The 20,443-nt window shown below is 34.9% G+C and overlaps 2 protein-coding genes across 2 annotated transcripts; one reads left to right on the forward strand and one right to left on the reverse strand.

The window, feature by feature from the left end:
- Positions 1 to 691: 691 nt before the first annotated feature.
- On the reverse strand, positions 692 to 4,257 carry LOC132163971 (protein NRT1/ PTR FAMILY 8.2-like). Its single transcript, XM_088519023.1, has 5 exons — positions 3,971 to 4,257; positions 3,367 to 3,551; positions 2,760 to 2,977; positions 1,953 to 2,509; positions 692 to 1,610 (listed from the first exon to the last, which is right to left on the reverse strand). Exons 2-5 carry the CDS (start codon positions 3,470 to 3,472, stop codon positions 770 to 772), a joined length of 1,722 nt encoding a protein of 573 aa, XP_088375149.1. The 5' UTR covers positions 3,473 to 3,551; positions 3,971 to 4,257; the 3' UTR covers positions 692 to 769.
- A 4,234-nt stretch (positions 4,258 to 8,491) lies between these two features.
- LOC132163970 (laccase-4) lies at positions 8,492 to 13,191 on the forward strand. Its single transcript, XM_059574362.2, has 6 exons — positions 8,492 to 8,789; positions 10,152 to 10,303; positions 11,137 to 11,381; positions 11,520 to 11,648; positions 11,802 to 12,725; positions 12,887 to 13,191. Exons 1-6 carry the CDS (start codon positions 8,691 to 8,693, stop codon positions 13,015 to 13,017), a joined length of 1,680 nt encoding a protein of 559 aa, XP_059430345.2. The 5' UTR covers positions 8,492 to 8,690; the 3' UTR covers positions 13,018 to 13,191.
- Positions 13,192 to 20,443: the final 7,252 nt, after the last annotated feature.

Here is a 20,443-nt window from a genome sequence, read left to right on the forward strand (position 1 = left end):
GGTGATCTGTTGGCCAGGCAAAATAAAAGAGAAAGCCATTGACCGTAATTGGGCATCCTTAATTTTCTACCCTACACTTGCAGAGATTCATGGAACCTGAAGTTGGCTCTGATTAGCTTTCATTTTTGCTCAATATTTCTCAATATATCCATATATCTGAAATTGTGATGTTCTTATATCGATTATATTATGATAATTCATCTACTTCTTGCGAGGGCCTAGGAAGAAAAGATCTCAGGTTGCAAGTAATTTAAAGTACTTGTCACCAAGGAAACAAATGTTGGCTAGAAGCTTCAGAAAAACAGCTGGAAATCATTGAGGCTGCAGTAAGTGCTCAGAAATTATTCTTGTGGTACATTGATATATGAAGAGAGAAAATTCTGCCTTAATTCATACTGTAGTTCACTTTTTTTTTTTTTCACCCTAATTGATTTTTGCTTTACATTATCTAAGGAAAACAAAATACAGAGACTGTCGTATATGAAGTAGACTTCCAACTGTGTTCCTGACATAAGGAGATGATACTCATTAAGCAGGCTGTATTTACAAGTGCTTCAACCACCAAAGTAACCCATCATTTGAGATCTGAGTATTGATAGATACTATATTTTTATCTTATAATTGTCCAATAAAATTGACGTGGCACTTCTAACTAACCTCTGGATTAGTTATTTATTTATTTTTTTTTAAAAAAAAGATTCAACAGTAGATTTGGAGTGTCACATCAATTTTGTTGGACAATTATAGGATAAAAGCATAGTATCTACCATTACTCTTTGAGATCAGTCCTCACAGGCCTTTTATATGTGTACCATTTTGCAATGAAGAGAAAAGCTCCGAAGTTCAGCACACTCAGCACGGCCAAGAGCCAAAAGAAGCAATCAATATGACCATAATTCAAATTGTCTGGTATCCAACCAAGCTTCCCGTGCCTTGTACTCACTGTAGTAACAATGGTTACAAGCAGAGAGCTCAAGTAGCTGCCCAATGCCCCAGTGGTTAGTTGGAGAGCAGAGCACAGACTCCTCATGGCATCAGGTGCTTGCTCGTAAAAGAACTCCAGCTGCCCAATGAATGTGAAAACTTCTGCACACCCAATGATGAAATACTGAGGAAATTGCCAAAATATGGGCATGGGAATGCTCTTAAGTTCATAGTAGTTGTGTCTTCTAACCATTCTGAGTCTTACAAGCTCCAAAATTCCTGCAGATAGCATGGAAAAGATGGATATGAAGAGGCCAATGCCTATCCTCTGCAGTTGAGTTAAGCCATTTTTGTGTCCTGTGAATTTTCTAGCTAATGGGACAATGATTCGATCATAGACTGGGACCCAGAAAATGACACTGATGGTGTCGACGACCGACATTGATGCAGATGAGATCTTGAAGGAAGAGGAACCAAACTGCCGATCCATGGTGTCGCCTTGCAACACAAATAAGGTGCTCATCTGATTGTATACAGTGGCGAAGATGATGCCTGTGACCCATATAGGAAGCAAGCGTATGATAGCTTTCAGCTCCTCAACTTGGGTAACTGTGCAAAGTCTCCATGGATCTTTCGAGTCTTTGACGTGATCTGTTTGTACCTCTACTGCCGCTTTGTCAAAGAAGCTGAAGAACACAACATTACATTGTATGGAGGTAGAACAAGCCAGGGAATGCCAAGGAAAATGAAAACAGAATCCATCAAAATCCAACAAAAGAAAAAAGACTGTATCATTTATACAAAAGCATTATGAACCCTTAATAGTTTGATTTGCAAGAATTGGATTTGCGTGTGGGTGGAATTTGTAAATTTTATAGACTTGAAATCCTATGACAAAGCCATGAAGGTTAGGAGAAATCACTTAAATCTTTTTTTGAATAAGTTGTGATTTAACTTTGTATTAGAGACAGAAATCATGAGTTTAAACCCTAATTTTTAAAATTAGTGATGATTTAACATGAACTTACGTTAAATCTTTTGTGTGATCAAGCTTGCGGCTTCCTTTAATAGCAGATTCTGCTGCATCCGCAGTCTCATGCAAAAGGAACTTGTCATCAGGTACTTTAACCTTGCAATTTCTCACGGATGCCACAATCACTTGACAGATGCGTGTAAGAGGGCTGCCTCCAGGTTTCTGGTTCCTATACAATCGAGTACCCGAAAAAAAACTCAACACAGCAATTCCCATGGCCACTGCCGGGATGCCAAAGCCCCATCCCCAGCCCACATTGTCTTGTATCCAGACTAGCACAGAAGAAGCAACCAGAGCGCCAATATTGACTGAAAAATAGAACCAATTGAAGAAAGAACCTTTGTGTTTTTTCTCAACCTCGTCCGTATCGTCAAATTGGTCTGCTCCATACGATGAGACACAAGGCTTAATCCCACCAGTGCCCAGTGCGATCAGGTAAAGTGCTAGAAAGCACACTGCAGCTTGCGTGTCTGTTGCATGGCAATTATCTTCTCCATAGCACGTTGGCTTTAGGCCAGAGACTGATGCTGACACTGTTAAAAGAGTCATCCCCTAAGTAAAATAGAAAAAAGATTTTGTCATTTAGGGAGCAAGAACACGTAACTCGAAGACAAGAGTGCTTTGAAAACTCTGTTCAACAGGCAAAATGGTGTGATTGTAAAGGCTCAATTGACACAACATTCTCTTACATATTTTACTGAATGTTTAACCGTCATTTGAAATCGCACATTTTGATAAACCAAACCGACACTCAATTAGATAAGCTACCAAGTTAAAGAAGTTTCAGGTTAACCAAACTTACAATAACATAGACGATGGAGAAACAGAAAATAGTCCAATATCTTCCAAGATAGGCATCAGCCAAAAATGCCCCAATCAATGGGGTGATGTAGCATGTTCCACTCCAATCTGCTACGTTTTTGCTAGCAGTAGCACTTTGCTGGTGTAGTCGCTTCTTAAAGTAAAGCACCAGGTTGGAGCTCATCCCATAGTATGCCAATCTTTCACAACATTCATTTCCTATTTATGAAAGCCCAAAGTGATAAGTTTATTATCTCCATAACCCAGATTCCACTAAGTTGTATGAGTGCTGCTAGGGTTCAATAACTTTAATTATAAGCTTTTTACAAACTCACGTACTAGTTTATAAAGCACTTACTAAGTCAGTCATTAAAATATAAACTATCACGTGACAGTTTAACTGTGACTTACATATTTATAAATTAATGTGACAGTTCATGTGATACTTATCATGTCAATCACTAAAATATGAAATCCCTCAATACACTTAATGACTTTCAGTTTATAAAATGCAGACTATCATGTCAATTTGCAAGAAATAATTGCAAGAATTGTAGTGCGCAATCATTTTTCAAGTACTTGTATTAGGAGATGAATTACACAAGTACCTAGAATATAAGGGCATGCCTTCCAGGTTCCAGTTTTGGTTTTATCTGCCGGATTTCCTCTGTAATCTACAGTCCCATCTTTCGTGTAGGTATCATCTTCTGCCATGGTTTTTCCTGAACTTCTTTGTGTTTGCTTGCTCTTTCAAGGGGATTTATTCGGAGCTTGAGTCTGAGCTAATAACACACTAAACAACAACCATAAAGTGCATTAATTTTCTTCAAATATATGATAAATTATGCAACTCTTATACATGGTACTAAATTCTAGAGTAGATTGCATGAAACAATTTATCTGCTCAAAAACAGAAGAAGAGCAGTCAAGAGAGAGAGAGAGAGAGTTTGCCCATATGCACAACACAGACACTCTAATTCAGGCCGGCAGTCAAAGGCCACAAGTTGTGGATATGAGACATGGACACACGTGTCATGCATTTACTCTCTCTGATGGTCTGATCTTTTGCTCGTGTTCTCTGGCTGCCATTCTCTGAAACTTTTGACCATGGGGATAGCAGTAAATGCCAGTCAACCACCAAGTCAACAAATATGGATGTCCATTATGGGTCGTCTGATCTAGCATATGACATTAACTACTAGCAATTCTTACCTTATTGGCCTCATGCATGTATAATTATCATCAAACACATTGGAGATAGTGAATTTTGTGAGTGAAAATTTGAGGCACAGATGAACAAGATGGCTTCTCAGTTCAAACCCGGATGGGAGAAGTAGTGAATCTGTCCTAAACAGATTAATGGGGAGGATGGGCTTGCTATGGACAAGGAGGAAGTTGAGTTCTAGTAGCCCTCCACTGCTAGCTCTATATATGATTCAACATGAACAACTTCTTATGCTATATTTAATTGCTTTGATATATATTTTATTGTAGAAGTATAGGATAGCTACGCTGTTGCTCATTATATTATATGATTCCACCTCCGTGACGTTGGGTTCATCAATTTTGGCAAAGATCCATAGATTCCACCGAATAGTATAATTTTCATCTAGGATTCTTTCCAGTTATTATTATATTTTTCTTTCTGAAGAAAGAGCCATGCATACGACAAAATAAATTAAGGGCCGTTTGTTTCGATGTAAAATATTGTGTAGGTTGAAAAAACATTCTCACGAAAAATAGTTATTTTTTGGTGTTTGGTTGCAACTGTGAAAGTTGTTTGGAAAACTTTGATTGGAACCTGAAAACGCTCTTTAAAAAACAAAAAAACAAAACAAAACAATACAAAACAAATTTACTACTACCGGTGTGTTCCAACATGCATGCTAGAAATTATTGTTTTTTTTTGTTTTTACATGCTCGCATAAGAGGGGGGATGGTGATTCAAACTAGTGACTTTCGCTTCATTAAGCGTGGTCCTAGCCAATTGGGCTAGCTCTTGGGGACACTAAAAATTATTATTGGTTAAGATTTAAGAATAACTTATGGTCGATTGGTATAAAGATATCAAATGCTAATTAATGTGGATTTGAAGAGTAAAAATCAAGGTTGTGACATTAAATTGATTGAATCATATACATATCTTTTATGGTAGGCTTTTACATTCTTGACTTTCGATTCTTCCAATTTCATTGCTCATATTCTTTATTGACTTAAGCATTTGAAGTGGTTTTGCTGTCAACACTAGTGGACCATTCCAACTTTTGATTTTTCTGTAGGACTGCAAAAAAATTTGGCATGCATGATCATTGTATCAATAAATTCAATGCCTAAATCAATGCTCTAGTGTGAACAAAAAAAGAAAAAGAAAAGGTTACCAAACATGCCCTTAGCTCAGTGTGGACATTACTTTAACGGAAGTGTGAAAAGAAGAAAAGGCACGGTGGTCCACCGCTGTACGTAGAATTCTAAAACCAAAAGACAAAAGAGAAGGAAGAAAAGATGCGTCGGTATTCGTTTGGACGAAGCGCTAAAACAAGAGCTTTGAAACCCAAGGGCTCGTCCCTCTCCATCAATCTCTGTCGTGCCAACTGGCCAACTCCCTCAATAATTCGCATCAATGTCCAAACCATACGTTACTCCGGCACAATTATGTAGATAGGTTTGAACCAACTAGGGCCGGCAAAACTGGTTAACAAGCTGGGTTTGAGTTGATCTATCAATCCGATAAGAATAAATCTAAATATAACTCGTTTAGTTAAACGGGTCAGATCCTTAAACACAAACACAACCCGCAAGTGACTCGACACGACCTGATAGGCTCGTTTAACAAATAGGTTATAAACAAGTTGACCTGTTTAACCCATTTAGACCCAAACACAATATATTTCACTTGTTTGATCTAACCCAACATGACCCGTTTCGACCCAAACACGACTCGTTTGACATGTTTGACCCATTTCAATCAACCCATTTATGACCCGATTAAACACTAACTCTCAAATTTCGTTTCAAGTTTGTGTAGGGATTGCGGATCGTGTCAAAAATTGTCAACCCTAAAACTAAGCTTAATTTTCCAAACAGTTTTGAGGCTTGAATGGTTAGCAATTTAAACAGCAAATGTGAGACAATTCTCAAGGAATCTATTTTTTCAAACAGGTCTCAATTACTCACAAACATATTTGGACAAGTGAATCTCATAAAACTCATATTTATTGCTTGAATGGATAATAATCGAACAATAAATTGTTAAAGATCTAGATTTCAATACTTCATGCATATTAAAATTTCAGCACAAATCATTTACCAGAGTTTGATTGGTCTATCATTTCTTGAGCACAAGAAATTTATGCATGATGCACTTCTTACATTTTAACACGAAAAGTTAATTACCTTAGTAACTAGGTTTGCATATTTTTATTTTTTCCCATATGAAATTCAAATCCTATCACAAAATTTGTCCTTGGGCCGGCATTCTCTTCGCACCAAATACCAACGTTAAATCTTTCACTTTTGAGAAAACATTGCTTTAATTTGGTTTCACCTATTCTAAAAATTAAAATAACATGTACAAAGAATGAGAAATTCATTTATTATTATTATTATTATTATTATTATTATCTTTTCCGAGAGAGAGAGAAAGAGAGGGAAATATATTAAGGTAAATATCTTATAAATCCTTGAGTCAACGCGTCAAAACTGTAAAATCTTTAAGTTATTATTATTATTATTATTATTTTCAAATTTTTACTTCCTTGGTCAATCGAAAATGCAAAAAAAAAAATTCCTACCATTAGATTTTCCCTCTTATGTTTAACATTCGTTAGTCCCAAACTAAGCGCACCCTTAACCCCTTTGTGGGTGGCTAGATGTTAGAAAGCCACCCCTTCAAAAAACTTTTTTTTTTTAAGATTTAATTTTTAAATTAAATTAATAAAAAAATTAATATGATGACGTGGCAAAACAGTGCGTTTAGTTTGGGACTAATAGGCGTTAAACAATTGAGGAAAAATCTAATGGTAGGAATTTTTTTGCATTTTCGATTGACCAAGAAAGTAAAAATTCGAAAAACAAAAAAAAAAACTTAGGGATTTTACAATTTTTGTGCATTGACTCAAAGATTTATAATATATTTACCCTAAATATTAATTAGCATATATAGCCGCCAAAATGTGATTAATTTGATGAACTTAATTAATTAATAAAAAGGTAACGAAAAACTAGCCAGATAAGCTGTATACCCACCCTCTCAAATATTCTAGCTTCCAGAAAACTTGCAATTTGGTAATCCCTGAAAGCCCCCTCTCAGCTACAAAATCTGGTTGCCCCAACAACCGTTTCAGTTAATTCCAGACGTAGTAGTTTCTCGTAGCGTCAAAAACACATGGAAAATTACCCAATAGACCCAACATTTATCGTGTGAAAAATGTCACTTTTTTTTTCCTTCTATTAACGTTAATTCCCAACAGTGCACTCTAAGTGCTGATGTTTGAAAGATCACTAATATGCCGGCGTCTCTCTATATATAATGAGTAAAGCAGACGTAAAACTAGATTGTCAACAATATTAATTAGATAAATTAATATAATGCAAACTCAGATCGGTGACAGTTACCATGCAACATATTGGAATTGATTAACACCTAACAGCACTTTCCAATTCCATGGCCCGTAACATATTGGAATTGATTAACACCTAACAGCACTTTCCAATTCCATGGCTCCGGGAAGAGGATCTGAAATTGAGAGGAATAATTTCATTATCAAGATTATATATATATATATATATATATATATGATAAATATGTTGCCACGTTATTTAAAAAATTTAAATGATGTGCTACTAGATACAACAAAATAAAATCATCACCATAAAATCGATAACCACTTAATCCAAAAACTTTAAGTTAATATGAAAGAGAAATGTTACGGTTCCTTCGGGTGTTCTCCTAAACATTAATCCCTCATACATGTAAAATGAGAAGAACGCTAGGAATGGTAGCATTCCTCAATATGAAATGACTGATTTTTATTATTTAATTAATATTCTAACACTTTCTCTATGCGTGAGCTCAAACTCTCTTGGCCCTTTAATAAGTGAGACTCAATACGTGAAATATTTAATTAAAATAAAAGGCGAATGACGGAGACAGTGTTGAAACTCATGACCTACTTAATTAAGAATGATGAATTTAATCATTTAATTAATACTTTAACAAGCCCCTCACATTGGACTATTTTAATTGAAATTGAGTAAATAGCTTTTATATCATGTTAAATCACCAAATATTATTCAAAAAGCTTAATTTGTAATTGATTTAATAGCATAATTGATATTTTAAAACTCATATTCACTCATTTAATAAATATTTTAAAACTATGGAATCATGGAAGTGCTTGCCTTAATTTAAACTTAACAAACCATAAACAAGAATAAATTAAGAAAACAAAATAGCTAATGGAATAATCCTATTGCATGCATATGTCATCTTCTTGACTTAATTCAGTTGGAGATCACTTATCCACAATTTAGTTATGTTAGCTGGAGGATTGGGTGTACTTAATTACCAAATATGGTTGGACCAAACCTGGCCTGGGCGTCTGACAACCTAGTCCATTAGAAAAATCTGCTCCATCAAAATCACAAGTACCTGTAGCTTAGCTTCAAAAAGTGCCTTTGTTGATGGATAACTACTTTGTGTAATAGACAAGAAAAATAACAGAAGGGTCTGGCGGTGTGGCCAGCTTTTGTTCATACGTATGGGGAGCTTTAGGCTCAAGTATTCATCCGTCCACCTAATTGAGTAAAAAGGACATGGCACCGGAGACTGTGGATTTCTCTTTATAAGGTTGTCTTGGTCACCCACATTTCATTGCAGATAAACATCAGAAACAAACACACACATTAATCATTGTCTGAGAGAGAAATCGAGATGGAAATGGCGCCATGGATCATCATCCGAGTTCTAGTGCTGGCGGCTTGCCTGTTTGCAGCGTCTGTGGAATGCATCGAGCGACACTACAAGTTCAATGTAAGTACATTATGGTATAAGGTGGTCATTGACATAGAAAAATCGATGGCTCAAACTCAAAGTGCTCGAATATCGGCTTCGTTTGTTAGAATTCTCTTTATGTCTTTTGTTTTATGTATGTTCTTAAAACAAAAACATCTGTTTATTTTAATGCCATATCAAAACATTTTTTCAAACTAAAAACAAAAACATTGTCATTTACATGATTAGTTGCTAGGACCAACAAATTCCATCGTGTTCATGCAGAATCATGCTGCAGGCAATTGTATGGCTATTGCCTGAAGTCTCTAGGGTTGCATGCATGTAACAATAGTTGTAGAAAAAAGAGTTTTATATATATATATGGTTTTTAGTATATATATATATTTGTGGGTAACTTAGATAATGATTTTGAAAAGTAAATTTTGGTTTTAATTTGAAAAGGGTGTCTTGATATGATATAAATATGATAAGTATTAATGAAAAAAGTTAACTTTTGGTAATTAGTTTTACAAGTTTTAGTACTCGAACATAAGAAAATCATTAGTTTTGATATGACAACGTTATTGTTAGGGTGTCATTTTTTGATTTGTTTGCTTTCAAATGATTTGAAGAAGCTTTTGTGTCTCTTCTACAAGTTTCAATGGAGAAAGAAAGAGCTTCAAAATAATATGATTCGTTGGTACTGGTCGGACTAACCATCAAAACTAAGCCACTTATGCAAGAAAATCCTGTCGGCCTCTTATAACTATAATTTGATAGCATTATCACATGATATATTTCCTTTTTAATTTCAAAACCCATGATTTATGGCTTTATGTCCATGGATGGTTTTATCCCCTTGTAGTGTATATATATATATCCTTGTTCTTTGTACATATATATGCCGTACAAAAAATGTTTTCCTTTTTTGCCGTACAAAAATCATTCATGGATTTTTCGTTAACGAGAAAAGTTCACCTATAATTGTGTTTGATAAAATGCTTCAAGTGAGGTGACTACCCAACTGCTTATAAGACGACTTACCCTACACGGCATGCATCAAAACAATTGGTGATGGATTTAAAATAATTTCAAATAAATGTTATTTGATTTCGATCCCAATTTCATCAGTCAATTACTTCTCAATCAAAGATCGTTTATTTTTCTCATTTTACACTGTTGCGAATTTTGACCATTGTTCTGGTGGGTGAATTAGAGAAGAGAAGGTACCCTAATTATCGTATATGCCCGTGCTGCTAATCGGAATAATTACAATTGATCTCTTTGACCAGCCCTTTTATTTTTATTTTAAAAAATTCTTCATGAATTAAGCCACCAAACATACTGTTGAAGTTGGTGTAAAGTGCATACTTTGGGAATGTGTTGCGTACATGTACATAGGTTGTTCTGAAGAATACGACAAGATTGTGCTCAGCCAAGCCCATTGTCACTGTGAATGGAAGGTTCCCTGGTCCCACCGTTTATGCCAGGGAGGACGACACGGTGCTCATCAAGGTGGTCAACCACGTCAAGTACAATGTCAGCATCCACTGGTGAGTTTTATTGCACACCTAAGGCTGCAAGTCGGTTGTAGAATTGGTTGCAATTTGTTGAACATAAGTACAGCCGGCTCGACTTTTGTACGAGAGAAGATATATATTGATGGGCCCATTTATTTGTTTTAACAAATAAGTTTTAGGGGTAATCACCGAAAACTCAATAAATTTCACTCGATTTGATAAATTTTTTAAATTATAAAATATTTTAATTTGGTTCTTTAAATTTTTAATTGCAATTAATTTAGATTTATTTGTCAAATTTTAAACGTTAAATGACGTTTATACTCATGATTTTTTTAATAAAATTTTAACTTCACCCTTAATTCTAAAACTTATTTTATTTTAAAAAAACGAAAATCAGAGATATTTTGATTTTTTTTTGGTATTTCTAACTGCTAAATTTAATGAAAGGGTTCAAATTGAGAGCAATTGAAAGTTTAAGGAACTAAATTGAGAGATTTTAAAGTTTGAAGGGGGTTTGTCAAATCAAGTGGAAGTTTAAGAGTTTTCAGTGAAATTACCTCTAAGTTTTATCAGAATCTCTCTCAATTAGTTGTCCAAATCGACTGCAATTTGGACAATTAATGCAAGGATTTTAGTCCTTATATACATGGCCATGTAAGATAAATATTTTTAACAATTTTATTGTTCGAAGTACTAAGTAATTTGATCTTTCTGAATCTACCTATCTGATAAGCAAATATCTGAAAATCTGAATCCGGATATGGAATGTCATCCAAATAATTATCTTCTAAATAAATTGGCATAATAAATGGGAAAAAAGTTGGTAAAAAGCTCATACTTATTATATGTTTAATGATGGGCAGGCATGGGATAAGACAACTGAGGACGGGTTGGGCTGATGGGCCGGCGTATATTACCCAGTGCCCGATTCAACCCGGGCAACAATATGTGTACAACTTCACCATCACTGGCCAAAGGGGTACGCTATGGTGGCACGCACACATCCTTTGGCTAAGGGCCACTGTCCACGGCGCTTTGGTCATCTTGCCCAAGCGTGGGGTTCCTTACCCTTTTCCCACACCTCACAAGGAAGAAGTTGTTATCTTAGGTAATTAATTTTTCTCCTTTGTTGTTTGAATTGATCAATAAAAACATTTCAAAACTTGTGGGACAATTGACTCTTTAATTATTGTCATGCCAACAGAAGAAGTATTCTGATTTTCTGTCTGGTTTTTTTGACTTGTAGGTGAATGGTGGAAATCAGATGTCGAAGCTGTCATTAATGAAGCTCTGAAATCTGGCTTGGCCCCTAATGTCTCCGATGCTCACACCATCAATGGTCATCCAGGACCTCTCTCAACCTGCCGTTCACAGGGTAATACACCTCGCTATAGCTGCACAAACAATTATTAACAATTCGAACAATTATTTATAAGCAAATTTTGGATTGCCCACTTATTTGCTTGGGCAATTGGGTGCTCTAATCACTCTTTCGTATTGATTTTCACCATCTTTATATTGTTGGCAGGAGGCTTTACATTGCCGGTGGATTCCGGCAAGACGTACTTGCTACGTATCATCAATGCTGCACTTAATGAAGAGCTTTTCTTCAAGGTTGCCGGCCACCAACTCACCGTCGTCGAGGTTGACGCGGCGTACACAAAGCCCTTCAAAACCGACACCATTGTCATTGCGCCAGGCCAGACAACAAACGCCCTCCTCACTACCGATCGTCGAACCGGCAGGTACTTGGTTGCAGCCTCGCCATTCCAGGATGCACCCATTGTTGCAGTGGACAACACGACCGCCGTCGCCACACTTCACTATTCCGGCACTCTCTCCTCCACCGCCACAACTCTCATCGCCCCACCTCCGAAAAACGCCACCCCAGTAGCTTCAAAGTTCACACATGCCCTCCGAAGCCTCAACTCGAAGAAGTACCCTGCCATAGTCCCGTTGAAAATCGACCGTTCCCTGCTTTTCACCATTGGACTCGGCGTTAACCCCTGCTCTACCTGCGTGAATGGCAGCCGCGTGGTGGCGGATATCAATAACGTTACGTTTGTGATGCCCACCGTTTCACTTCTTCAAGCTCATTTTTTCAAAACAAAAGGAGTTTTCACTGATGATTTCCCCGGAAACCCGCCGACAAAGTATAACTATACCGGCACGCAGCCGACCAACCTCCAGACCACGACCGGGACAAGGCTTTTTAGGCTTGCTTACAACTCAACGGTACAATTAGTCTTGCAGGATACAGGGATGATCAGCCCAGAAAACCATCCGGTTCATCTTCATGGATTCAATTTCTTTGAGGTTGGGAGGGGACTAGGGAATTTCAATCCAAAGACAGATCCCAAGAAATTCAATCTTGTTGACCCTGTGGAGAGGAACACCATTGGTGTACCAACAGGGGGATGGACTGCAATTAGATTCCGGGCCGATAATCCAGGTAAGCCCCGAATCAAAACGTTCGATTTTTTAAAATACAGTTAACCGTCTGATAAGATTGCGGTCTAAAAATTAGACTTTTAATTTGCAAAATCGCAAAGCTAAATCACTTGATTGCAAGTTTCTTGTTATGTTTGTGTATTTACTGGTTTTGTTCATTAGGGGTTTGGTTCATGCATTGCCATTTGGAAGTGCACACGACATGGGGCCTTAAGATGGCATTTGTGGTGGACAACGGGAAAGGCCCCAATCAATCTCTTCTACCTCCTCCAAGAGACCTTCCCAAGTGCTAGCAATGGCCAAGGTGGCTCAATCATTTCTGATGCATGGGAGACCGGGAAATTACAGAAAGAGTGGAATAAATTAACAAGAGTTCTTTTGAGCGTGGCAACAGTCTACTCAAAGCTGAATAAAATCATATTGGAATTCTTTTTAGATTTGATGTATACCATTGATCATTTTGTTCATCCTCAGCTTATAAATATTTTCAATGCTTGTAATTAAAGCCTGTCCAAAGGATTTGTAATTTGACAAACATATGATATATATGAATCACCTTACAGAAATTGAAGTCACATATTTTGGGTAAATGCAGCATGATCTTTGCCCCGATAATACTTACAATTACATATTCTCCTTGCAAATCATCACTTATATTAAAAGTTTAAACTAACAAAAAAAATCAAATTATTTAATTAATATTTTTAACGCTTTTTCTCATTTTTGCTGCTTTTACAAATTACATCCCCTTGCACAAGGATGAGACGCGAAAGAGATAAAATATAAGGAAAAAATGTAAAATTAGTCATTGTGATTTACTTAATTTACAATTAACTTATTATATATAGTATCAAAATAAACTCAGAGATCTTTGTGATATATCAAAAAACTAATTTACTTTCTACAGTCAAATTTCTTTCACTAAGTTAACAAATTTTGTTAATATGACACTTACTTAAATAGGGCATATGTCATTATTTTATTGGCTCTAATGCTTCACACTATTGAAATCTATTGAATCAGTCGACAAAATTTGACTGTAGAAACTATATTGTTTTTGCTTTTGTTTTTTCACACTTCAAGAATCTCAAAATTCATTCTGATACTAAAAAAGACTAATCGTAAATTAAATAAACTATGAGGACTAATTTTAAATTTTTCTCAAAATTGAATGTTTGATCGGCTTGTGAGAACGCGCGCGTTGTGGCAATTGAACGCGTGCACATGAGTACAACGGTGAGCCCTCAGATCTTATTCGCTGTCCGACCTTTCTGACTTTTTTGGAAAGGAAAGGACACGCAAAAAGGAATCTTTCCATTAATAGAAACAACTCTGTATTCTACTATCCCATTATGCCGCATTATTATTATTATTATTATTATTATTATTATTATTTGACATATGCCCCTGTCATCATTTCGACATTTCCTATAACACCCCGTACCCCCTGAGTGTATGAAGGGCCACTGCCGCATTGGGGCAAGAGACACAATTGCTTTAAGAATAAGAGAAATCTATAAATAAATTATGAAATTATGTAATATCATCCCTAAGTTTTGGTTAAAATCATTTAATATCTGGTCAGAATAACTATTTGGGAGACTATAATGAAAGAAATCATATTTTTATTTTATTATTAATTTACCTTGCCGATATAGTAGTTTCAATCAACTATTAAATCAATTATTGTTAAATAAAATTCAACGGCCGATGAGTATTATTACACCAGTAAAATAAAATGAAAATGTAATTTCTATTATGCATTTATTTTTTTTGCCTTACAAATTAGGGAGTTAGCACATGGATATTCATAATCATCGTCGTGGCAATTTATTTCAAATCTTGCATTTGGATTTACGTTGGATTATAACGAAGATGAAATTTTCTTTTAAATTGGGTTGAAAAAAATCTTTTAATTCAATCTATTAAATTGATATATGTGTTTAGAGAATATGATTTCCGCATGCATATTTAATATGATTAGTAGAGCATGCAACTTTCATATGTATTTTTTTTTTTACATGTCCACATAAGAGAAAGGGGATGTGAGATTCGAACTAATGACCTCCGCTTTATGAGACGTGATTCACAACCGATTGAGCTACCCCTTAGAGACTTTCAAATGTATTTTTAAACTAAATTGAAAGAATTTCTCTCTATCCGAATTGAAAAAACACTTTATTCTAGATCAAATTGACTTCTTTATTTTCTAAATTTGTCTAAAACTGTCATTTTCTTCTTCTTTTTTTTTTTAATAAAAAGCTTTTAGATAAGTCAATTAAGTAAGAAGACAAAATACCTAGTTAAACAATATAGTAATAATGTGAATGGCTTATTAGCAGTTAAAACGAATATATTTTTGTCTGTCAATAGCTAGAAAGAATATTTGCTGATGTAATTTAATTTTTGGGGGGCATCTTTTGTTTAAAGTGGCACAGCCTACCATATTGGAAATTGTATCAACTAATAATTTATAAATAAATTTCTTATTATTTTTTGCTCTGTTCTTCATGATGACGTGTTAACATGTACTCTGAATATCAACACGAATATATATATATGAGACAAAAAGCAACAACTTTGAAAAAGATTATTCATTGCATTTTCAACAAAATAGTCACTCATCCATAATTCAATTATATATGGTTATACTAGCCATTCTTTTCTTTTTTTTTTCTATCCTTTTTTCAGAGGGAACCAGGGCCCTCACACCCTGGATTTTGAAATTTTTTATTAAAATATTTACATTTCGGGCCTAAAAATTAGCTTATTCATGTTTTGGCCCTCTAAGAAAAAAGTTTTAATATCTATAACCATTTAATACTGATCACCTTGCATGTGACAAGCATTTATAAGTTAATTTCTTAAAATGACCTTAACATATATATAAAGTTATCAATTTCTCTTCACAAGTTCTTTTGTCTTGTAAGCATTTCGAGCAATAATGGTCATTTTAGCTATTTAAAATATAAATTTTTATATTTTAATTGCTAATTTTTTACTACAATCTCCAACAAAAATATTTATTAAACTCCCCATTTTCTTTAAATATTATTTTTATTATTTTCTATCCATACTTTGAAAGAGAGGAAGAGAGGGAGGGGGAAAAAAATCTTATAAGGTGGTACAGTGAACTTTCACATACAAATTATAAAAAAAAAAAAATTTATTTTGAAGCGTCTAATTGAAAATAAAAATAGCTCATAATAGCTATATAGCCTATATGTAACTACAAATGGTCATTTAGAGCATGATGCTCACAAAATATTCAATTTCTATATTGTTTTAAGCTCTTAATTAACATAATCTTCCTTCTTTAATCAAGTTTTGAATATTTGTTAGAAACAGCATTTTAATTCTTTAACTACATACAATATTGATATAATAGTTTCAATCAACTTTTAAATAAGTTCTTATTAAAAAAATTTATAAAAATTGATCGAGAGTATCACGTTAACATTATAAAATAATTATAAAATAAAAACGTCATAGGTGGGTCGAACATTCAAGATGAGGACTTTGATCACCCAAAGGGAACTTGTTCCTTGTTGCTGCGTCACGTCCAAAAATGCCATCAGAACTTTGTGGAACTCTCTCTCTCTCTCCACGAGATAGAAAAGTTCAAACGTCAAACTAGCTCACAGGAATCTAGTGTTTTTTTTCTTCTTTCTTTTCTCTGAATGCATGCATGTCTTACCATTTCATTTATCTTATCTAGGAGCATGTTACATGTTTTTTTTTTTTTTTTTTACTGTAATTCCTAATAACGTGTATCCATGCAATTCGTTAAAAAGAAAAAAGTTAACTAAGCATATATTATGAACTAGCTAGCCCACCGGCCAAAAAGAGAACCACTAAAAAAAAGTTTAGAATATTACCTTTTTTAACTATAACTTCCTTAGAGTCGATTCCAGCTTTCCTTTAGAATATGACCTTTTTGGATAGAGATCAATTGACAAAAAATACCTTTATTTTTTTTTTTTCTTTTTGCCTTCACATTTTTTTTTCGTTGTAATTTGGGGTTGGGGGGGACCAGTGCCACTCCCAGTCCCCCCATAGATCCGTCTCAGCTTCCTTAAAATTAAGGTGACAATCCATATTTTACAAAAAATAAGTTTCACATGACAATCTTTATTTTAGTGGCTAACATAGTAAGTACCAGATCCGAATTCTTAATAGTTACTACTAAAATTGCTAGACGTCGAGACAGATAGTAAATGTGATAAAAGAGATAAGCTTCATAAAAAAAATTTCACATTTCTTTGTTTGAATTACTAGTCATAAAAACAATAAAATATGTAAATAAGAAATAAAAAAATATATATAAAAACAAGGGATAACTTCAGAAAACCCCCCTGAAGTTCCAGCCGATTTGAAAAGACCCCCCTGAATTTCCAAAACTCTCATTTAAGCCCTCTGAACTTCCATTTTCTCTCACTTTGGACCCCTTTAACATTAAACTACGTCGTTTTGAATGTTTTATACCCATTTTACCCTTCCCCAAAACTACGTCGTTTTGTGTCCTAAAATTACCCAGCCTAAAACGACGTCGTTTTAGGCATTAATTTTTATTTTTTTTAAAAAAGAAAAAATTAAAAATTTTAAAAAAAAAAATTTTTAAAAAAAAAAAAAAAAAAAAAAGAAAAAAACTGGGGTGGCTTCAGCCACCCCCTTGGCCAAAATGGGGTGGCCGAACCACCCCATTTTTGGCCAAGGGGGTGGCAGAGCCACCCCCTGGACGGTCTGGGGGTGGCCGGACCACCCCCTTGGCCATGGGGGTGGTCCGGCCACCCCCAAAAGGGTTAAAAAAAAAAAAAAAAAAAAACGGGGGGGCGGGGGGGTGCATATGGGGTGGCCGGACCACCTCCAAGGGGCTGGGGGTGGTTTCGGCCACCCCATACGGCCGGTATGGGGTGGCCGAAACCACCCCAGCCCCTTGGGGGTGGTCCGGCCACCCCCAAAAACACCCCATCCCTTTTTTTTTTTTTTTTTTTTGGGGCCAAGGGGGTGGCCGGACCACCCCCTTGGCCATGGGGGTGGCTCGACCACCCCCAGATCGGCCAGGGGGTGGCTGTAGCCACCCCCTTGGCCAAAAATGGGGTGGTCCGGCCACCCCATTTTGGCCAAGGGGGTGGCTGAAGCCACCCCCGTTTTTTTTTTTTTTTTTTTTTTTTTAATTTTATTTTTTATTATATATATATTTTACTTTTTTTAATTAAAAAAAAAAAATTATGCTTAAAACGACGTCGTTTTGGGCTGGATATGTGTTGTGATTTTAGAACACAAAACGACATAGTTTTGAGGAAGGGTAAAATGGGTATAAAACATCCAAAACGACGTAGTTTAATGTTAAAGGGGTCCAAAGTGAGAGAAAACCAAAGTTCATGGGGTCTAAGTGAGAGCTTTGGAAATTCAAGGGGGTCTTTTCAAATCGGCTGGAACTTCAGGGGGGTTTTCTGAAGTTATCCCTAAAAACAAAGAGATATGGTTTTCTTTGTTCTACCCACCATCTCCCCACCATCTCTTTACTCTCTGTTTTTTTTTTTTAAAAAAAAAAAAAAAAAATCTAGATGACAAGGTGAAGAGATGGTGAGTAGAATGCATTGTAGCATTCCTCAAAAACAAAAGTTACCCATCACTGTTTTGATTCTGCTTCGAAAACGACAGCAGCATAATGGGACATGCATGGGACGACAAGAAGGCCAATTGTGACATTTGAAAGAGCGTAGCTTATATTAATAATGGACACGTTGTCCCCATTGAATGCAGTGTGCGAGATTCGAGGTGCCCAATTAAAGACGGTAGTGGCGTATCTGGTCAACAATAGAACGTTACATGTGACACAAACAAAGCATCTCTTCTTCTTCTTCTTCTTTAAGGCCCGACTCTTCCGTATTGGCTATTCCAACAAAACCCGGCCCAATTGTAATAGTGATGGCTTTAAGGGCATGTTTGACTTGATTATTCTCATTTTTTGCGACTCAGATTTCCACTTGCCAAAAAGGTCAAAAAAAAGCATAAAGTTGCGTTGAAAAGTCAATATGAGTCATATGACTTCAAAATAAGTTAAAAAGTACGGAAAAAATTGCATATTAAAAAGAAGGTTAAGTCTAAATGGTAGAATGTTAAAATATCATCATTAAGGGTTCGTTTGGTTTGCAGAATGCGTATTTTATTAGAAAAAAGAATAGTTATTATTATTAATGGAAGATGTTAAAATTCAATAATTATTCTAATTTTCTAGTTTAGTAGCAACACATATTTCATAATTAGAATTGAACTAAAATGACTAAAAAACTAATTTGATTTCTAATTTTTTCAAATCTCAAATTAAAAAAAAAAAATGGTTAAACGGGTGGTCGGCCACCCACATGATTTATTATTATTATTATTATTTTTGAAGGTTGAGAGAACCAAAAAAAAAAAAAGTTTATTGGAAAAACCTTGTCTTCTTAGAGGAATAGCTATTCCTGTGTGGATGTGATTAATCATTTCCATGAGAATAATTATTCTCAAGAATAGACCTCTACTAAACAAAAAAATGACTATTCAATGAAAATAGCCATTCTATTTTAGGGGTTTATTCCGCAAGCTAAATGGGTCCTAAGTGATTAAATTTATTTATTTTTATAAACTTTTAGAATAAGTACTGATTTAACATAATATTAGAACTTCAGCTTATGACAAATGATGATTTAGCACTTATCTCGTGAATGTGAGAAACACTCACTTTTTTAATATTATTAATAGAATTGGAACAAATTCTATTAAAAAGTATGTGTATCTAATTATTCATTAAAAAAGGAGATTTTTTTATAATCTTATTTGAAAGGATACTCTATCCTATATCTCTATCACAACCACATATACTATAATCCATTTGACTAAGATTAAATATATACTTATACACTCATTAATTTGAATTTAATTATCTAAATTAGATTACATATATTATGTGTATCGTACTTCTTTGTTCCCACTCTTTCCTTTCTACTTTTCTCTCAATGTTCTGTTTTCCAAAGTTTATGAAGGAGAAAATATACTTTGACTCTCTGAATTATTATTACATTTCCATTGAAGCTTCCAAACTTTAAAAATGGGTATCTTGTCCTCCATACTACAACTTAGATACTTTTACATTTTTCTCCCTAAAATACTCTTAAAGTTATATTTTTTAAAATAACCATTTGAAAATATATATATATTTATATATATATACCAAAAAGGGTTGCTCTTTTCCTAAGCTATCATTTTTATCCATATATTTTCTCTCCTCTTGAAAATATCTAACACCAGCGTAAACCCATGTTCCGTGACCAGCTTTTAAAAGCACAACCCCTCAATCACTTCTATAATGTTGGCTCAAAAATGGAAGTTGAACGGTAGAAATAATTCATTTTGGATAATTTTTTTCCCAAACTGTCCATCTATTGAGCTAATAGACTAAAATGCCCTTGCTTATAGCTCAATTGGCTTGAAACCACGTTTCATGAAATAGTAGTTACTGGTTCGAATATTTCTTCCCTTTTTATAGACATGTAAAAAAAAAAAAAAAGGATTACAATAAAAGCCTCCAACTCAATTTGAAAAAAAATTTATTGATTTTTCTTAGTGTCGGGGCTTATAGGTTAGAAGAAGGGCACCCATAATGACACAACCAACAATTAACTTCTAATCATCAAGTAAAATTGAGAAATCATCACACACTTAAAGAAAAGT

This window comes from Corylus avellana, chromosome 8 (assembly GCF_965113065.1).
Source record: "Corylus avellana chromosome 8, dhCorAvel1.hap1.2, whole genome shotgun sequence".
NCBI classification, from domain to species: Eukaryota; Viridiplantae; Streptophyta; class Magnoliopsida; order Fagales; family Betulaceae; genus Corylus; species Corylus avellana.

Coding starts and splice junctions, on each gene's coding strand:
- LOC132163971 (XM_088519023.1), bottom strand. CDS start 3,472: ATGGCAGAAGATGATACCTACACGAAAGATGGGACTGTAGATTACAGA. Junction 2,978..3,366: donor GGCATGCCCTTATATTCTAG/GTACTTGTGTAA, acceptor TTTCATAAATAG/GAAATGAATGTTGTGAAAGA. Junction 2,510..2,759: donor TCTCCATCGTCTATGTTATT/GTAAGTTTGGTT, acceptor TATTTTACTTAG/GGGATGACTCTTTTAACAGT.
- LOC132163970 (XM_059574362.2), top strand. CDS start 8,691: ATGGAAATGGCGCCATGGATCATCATCCGAGTTCTAGTGCTGGCGGCT. Junction 10,304..11,136: donor TACAATGTCAGCATCCACTG/GTGAGTTTTATT, acceptor AATGATGGGCAG/GCATGGGATAAGACAACTGA. Junction 12,726..12,886: donor ATTCCGGGCCGATAATCCAG/GTAAGCCCCGAA, acceptor TTTGTTCATTAG/GGGTTTGGTTCATGCATTGC.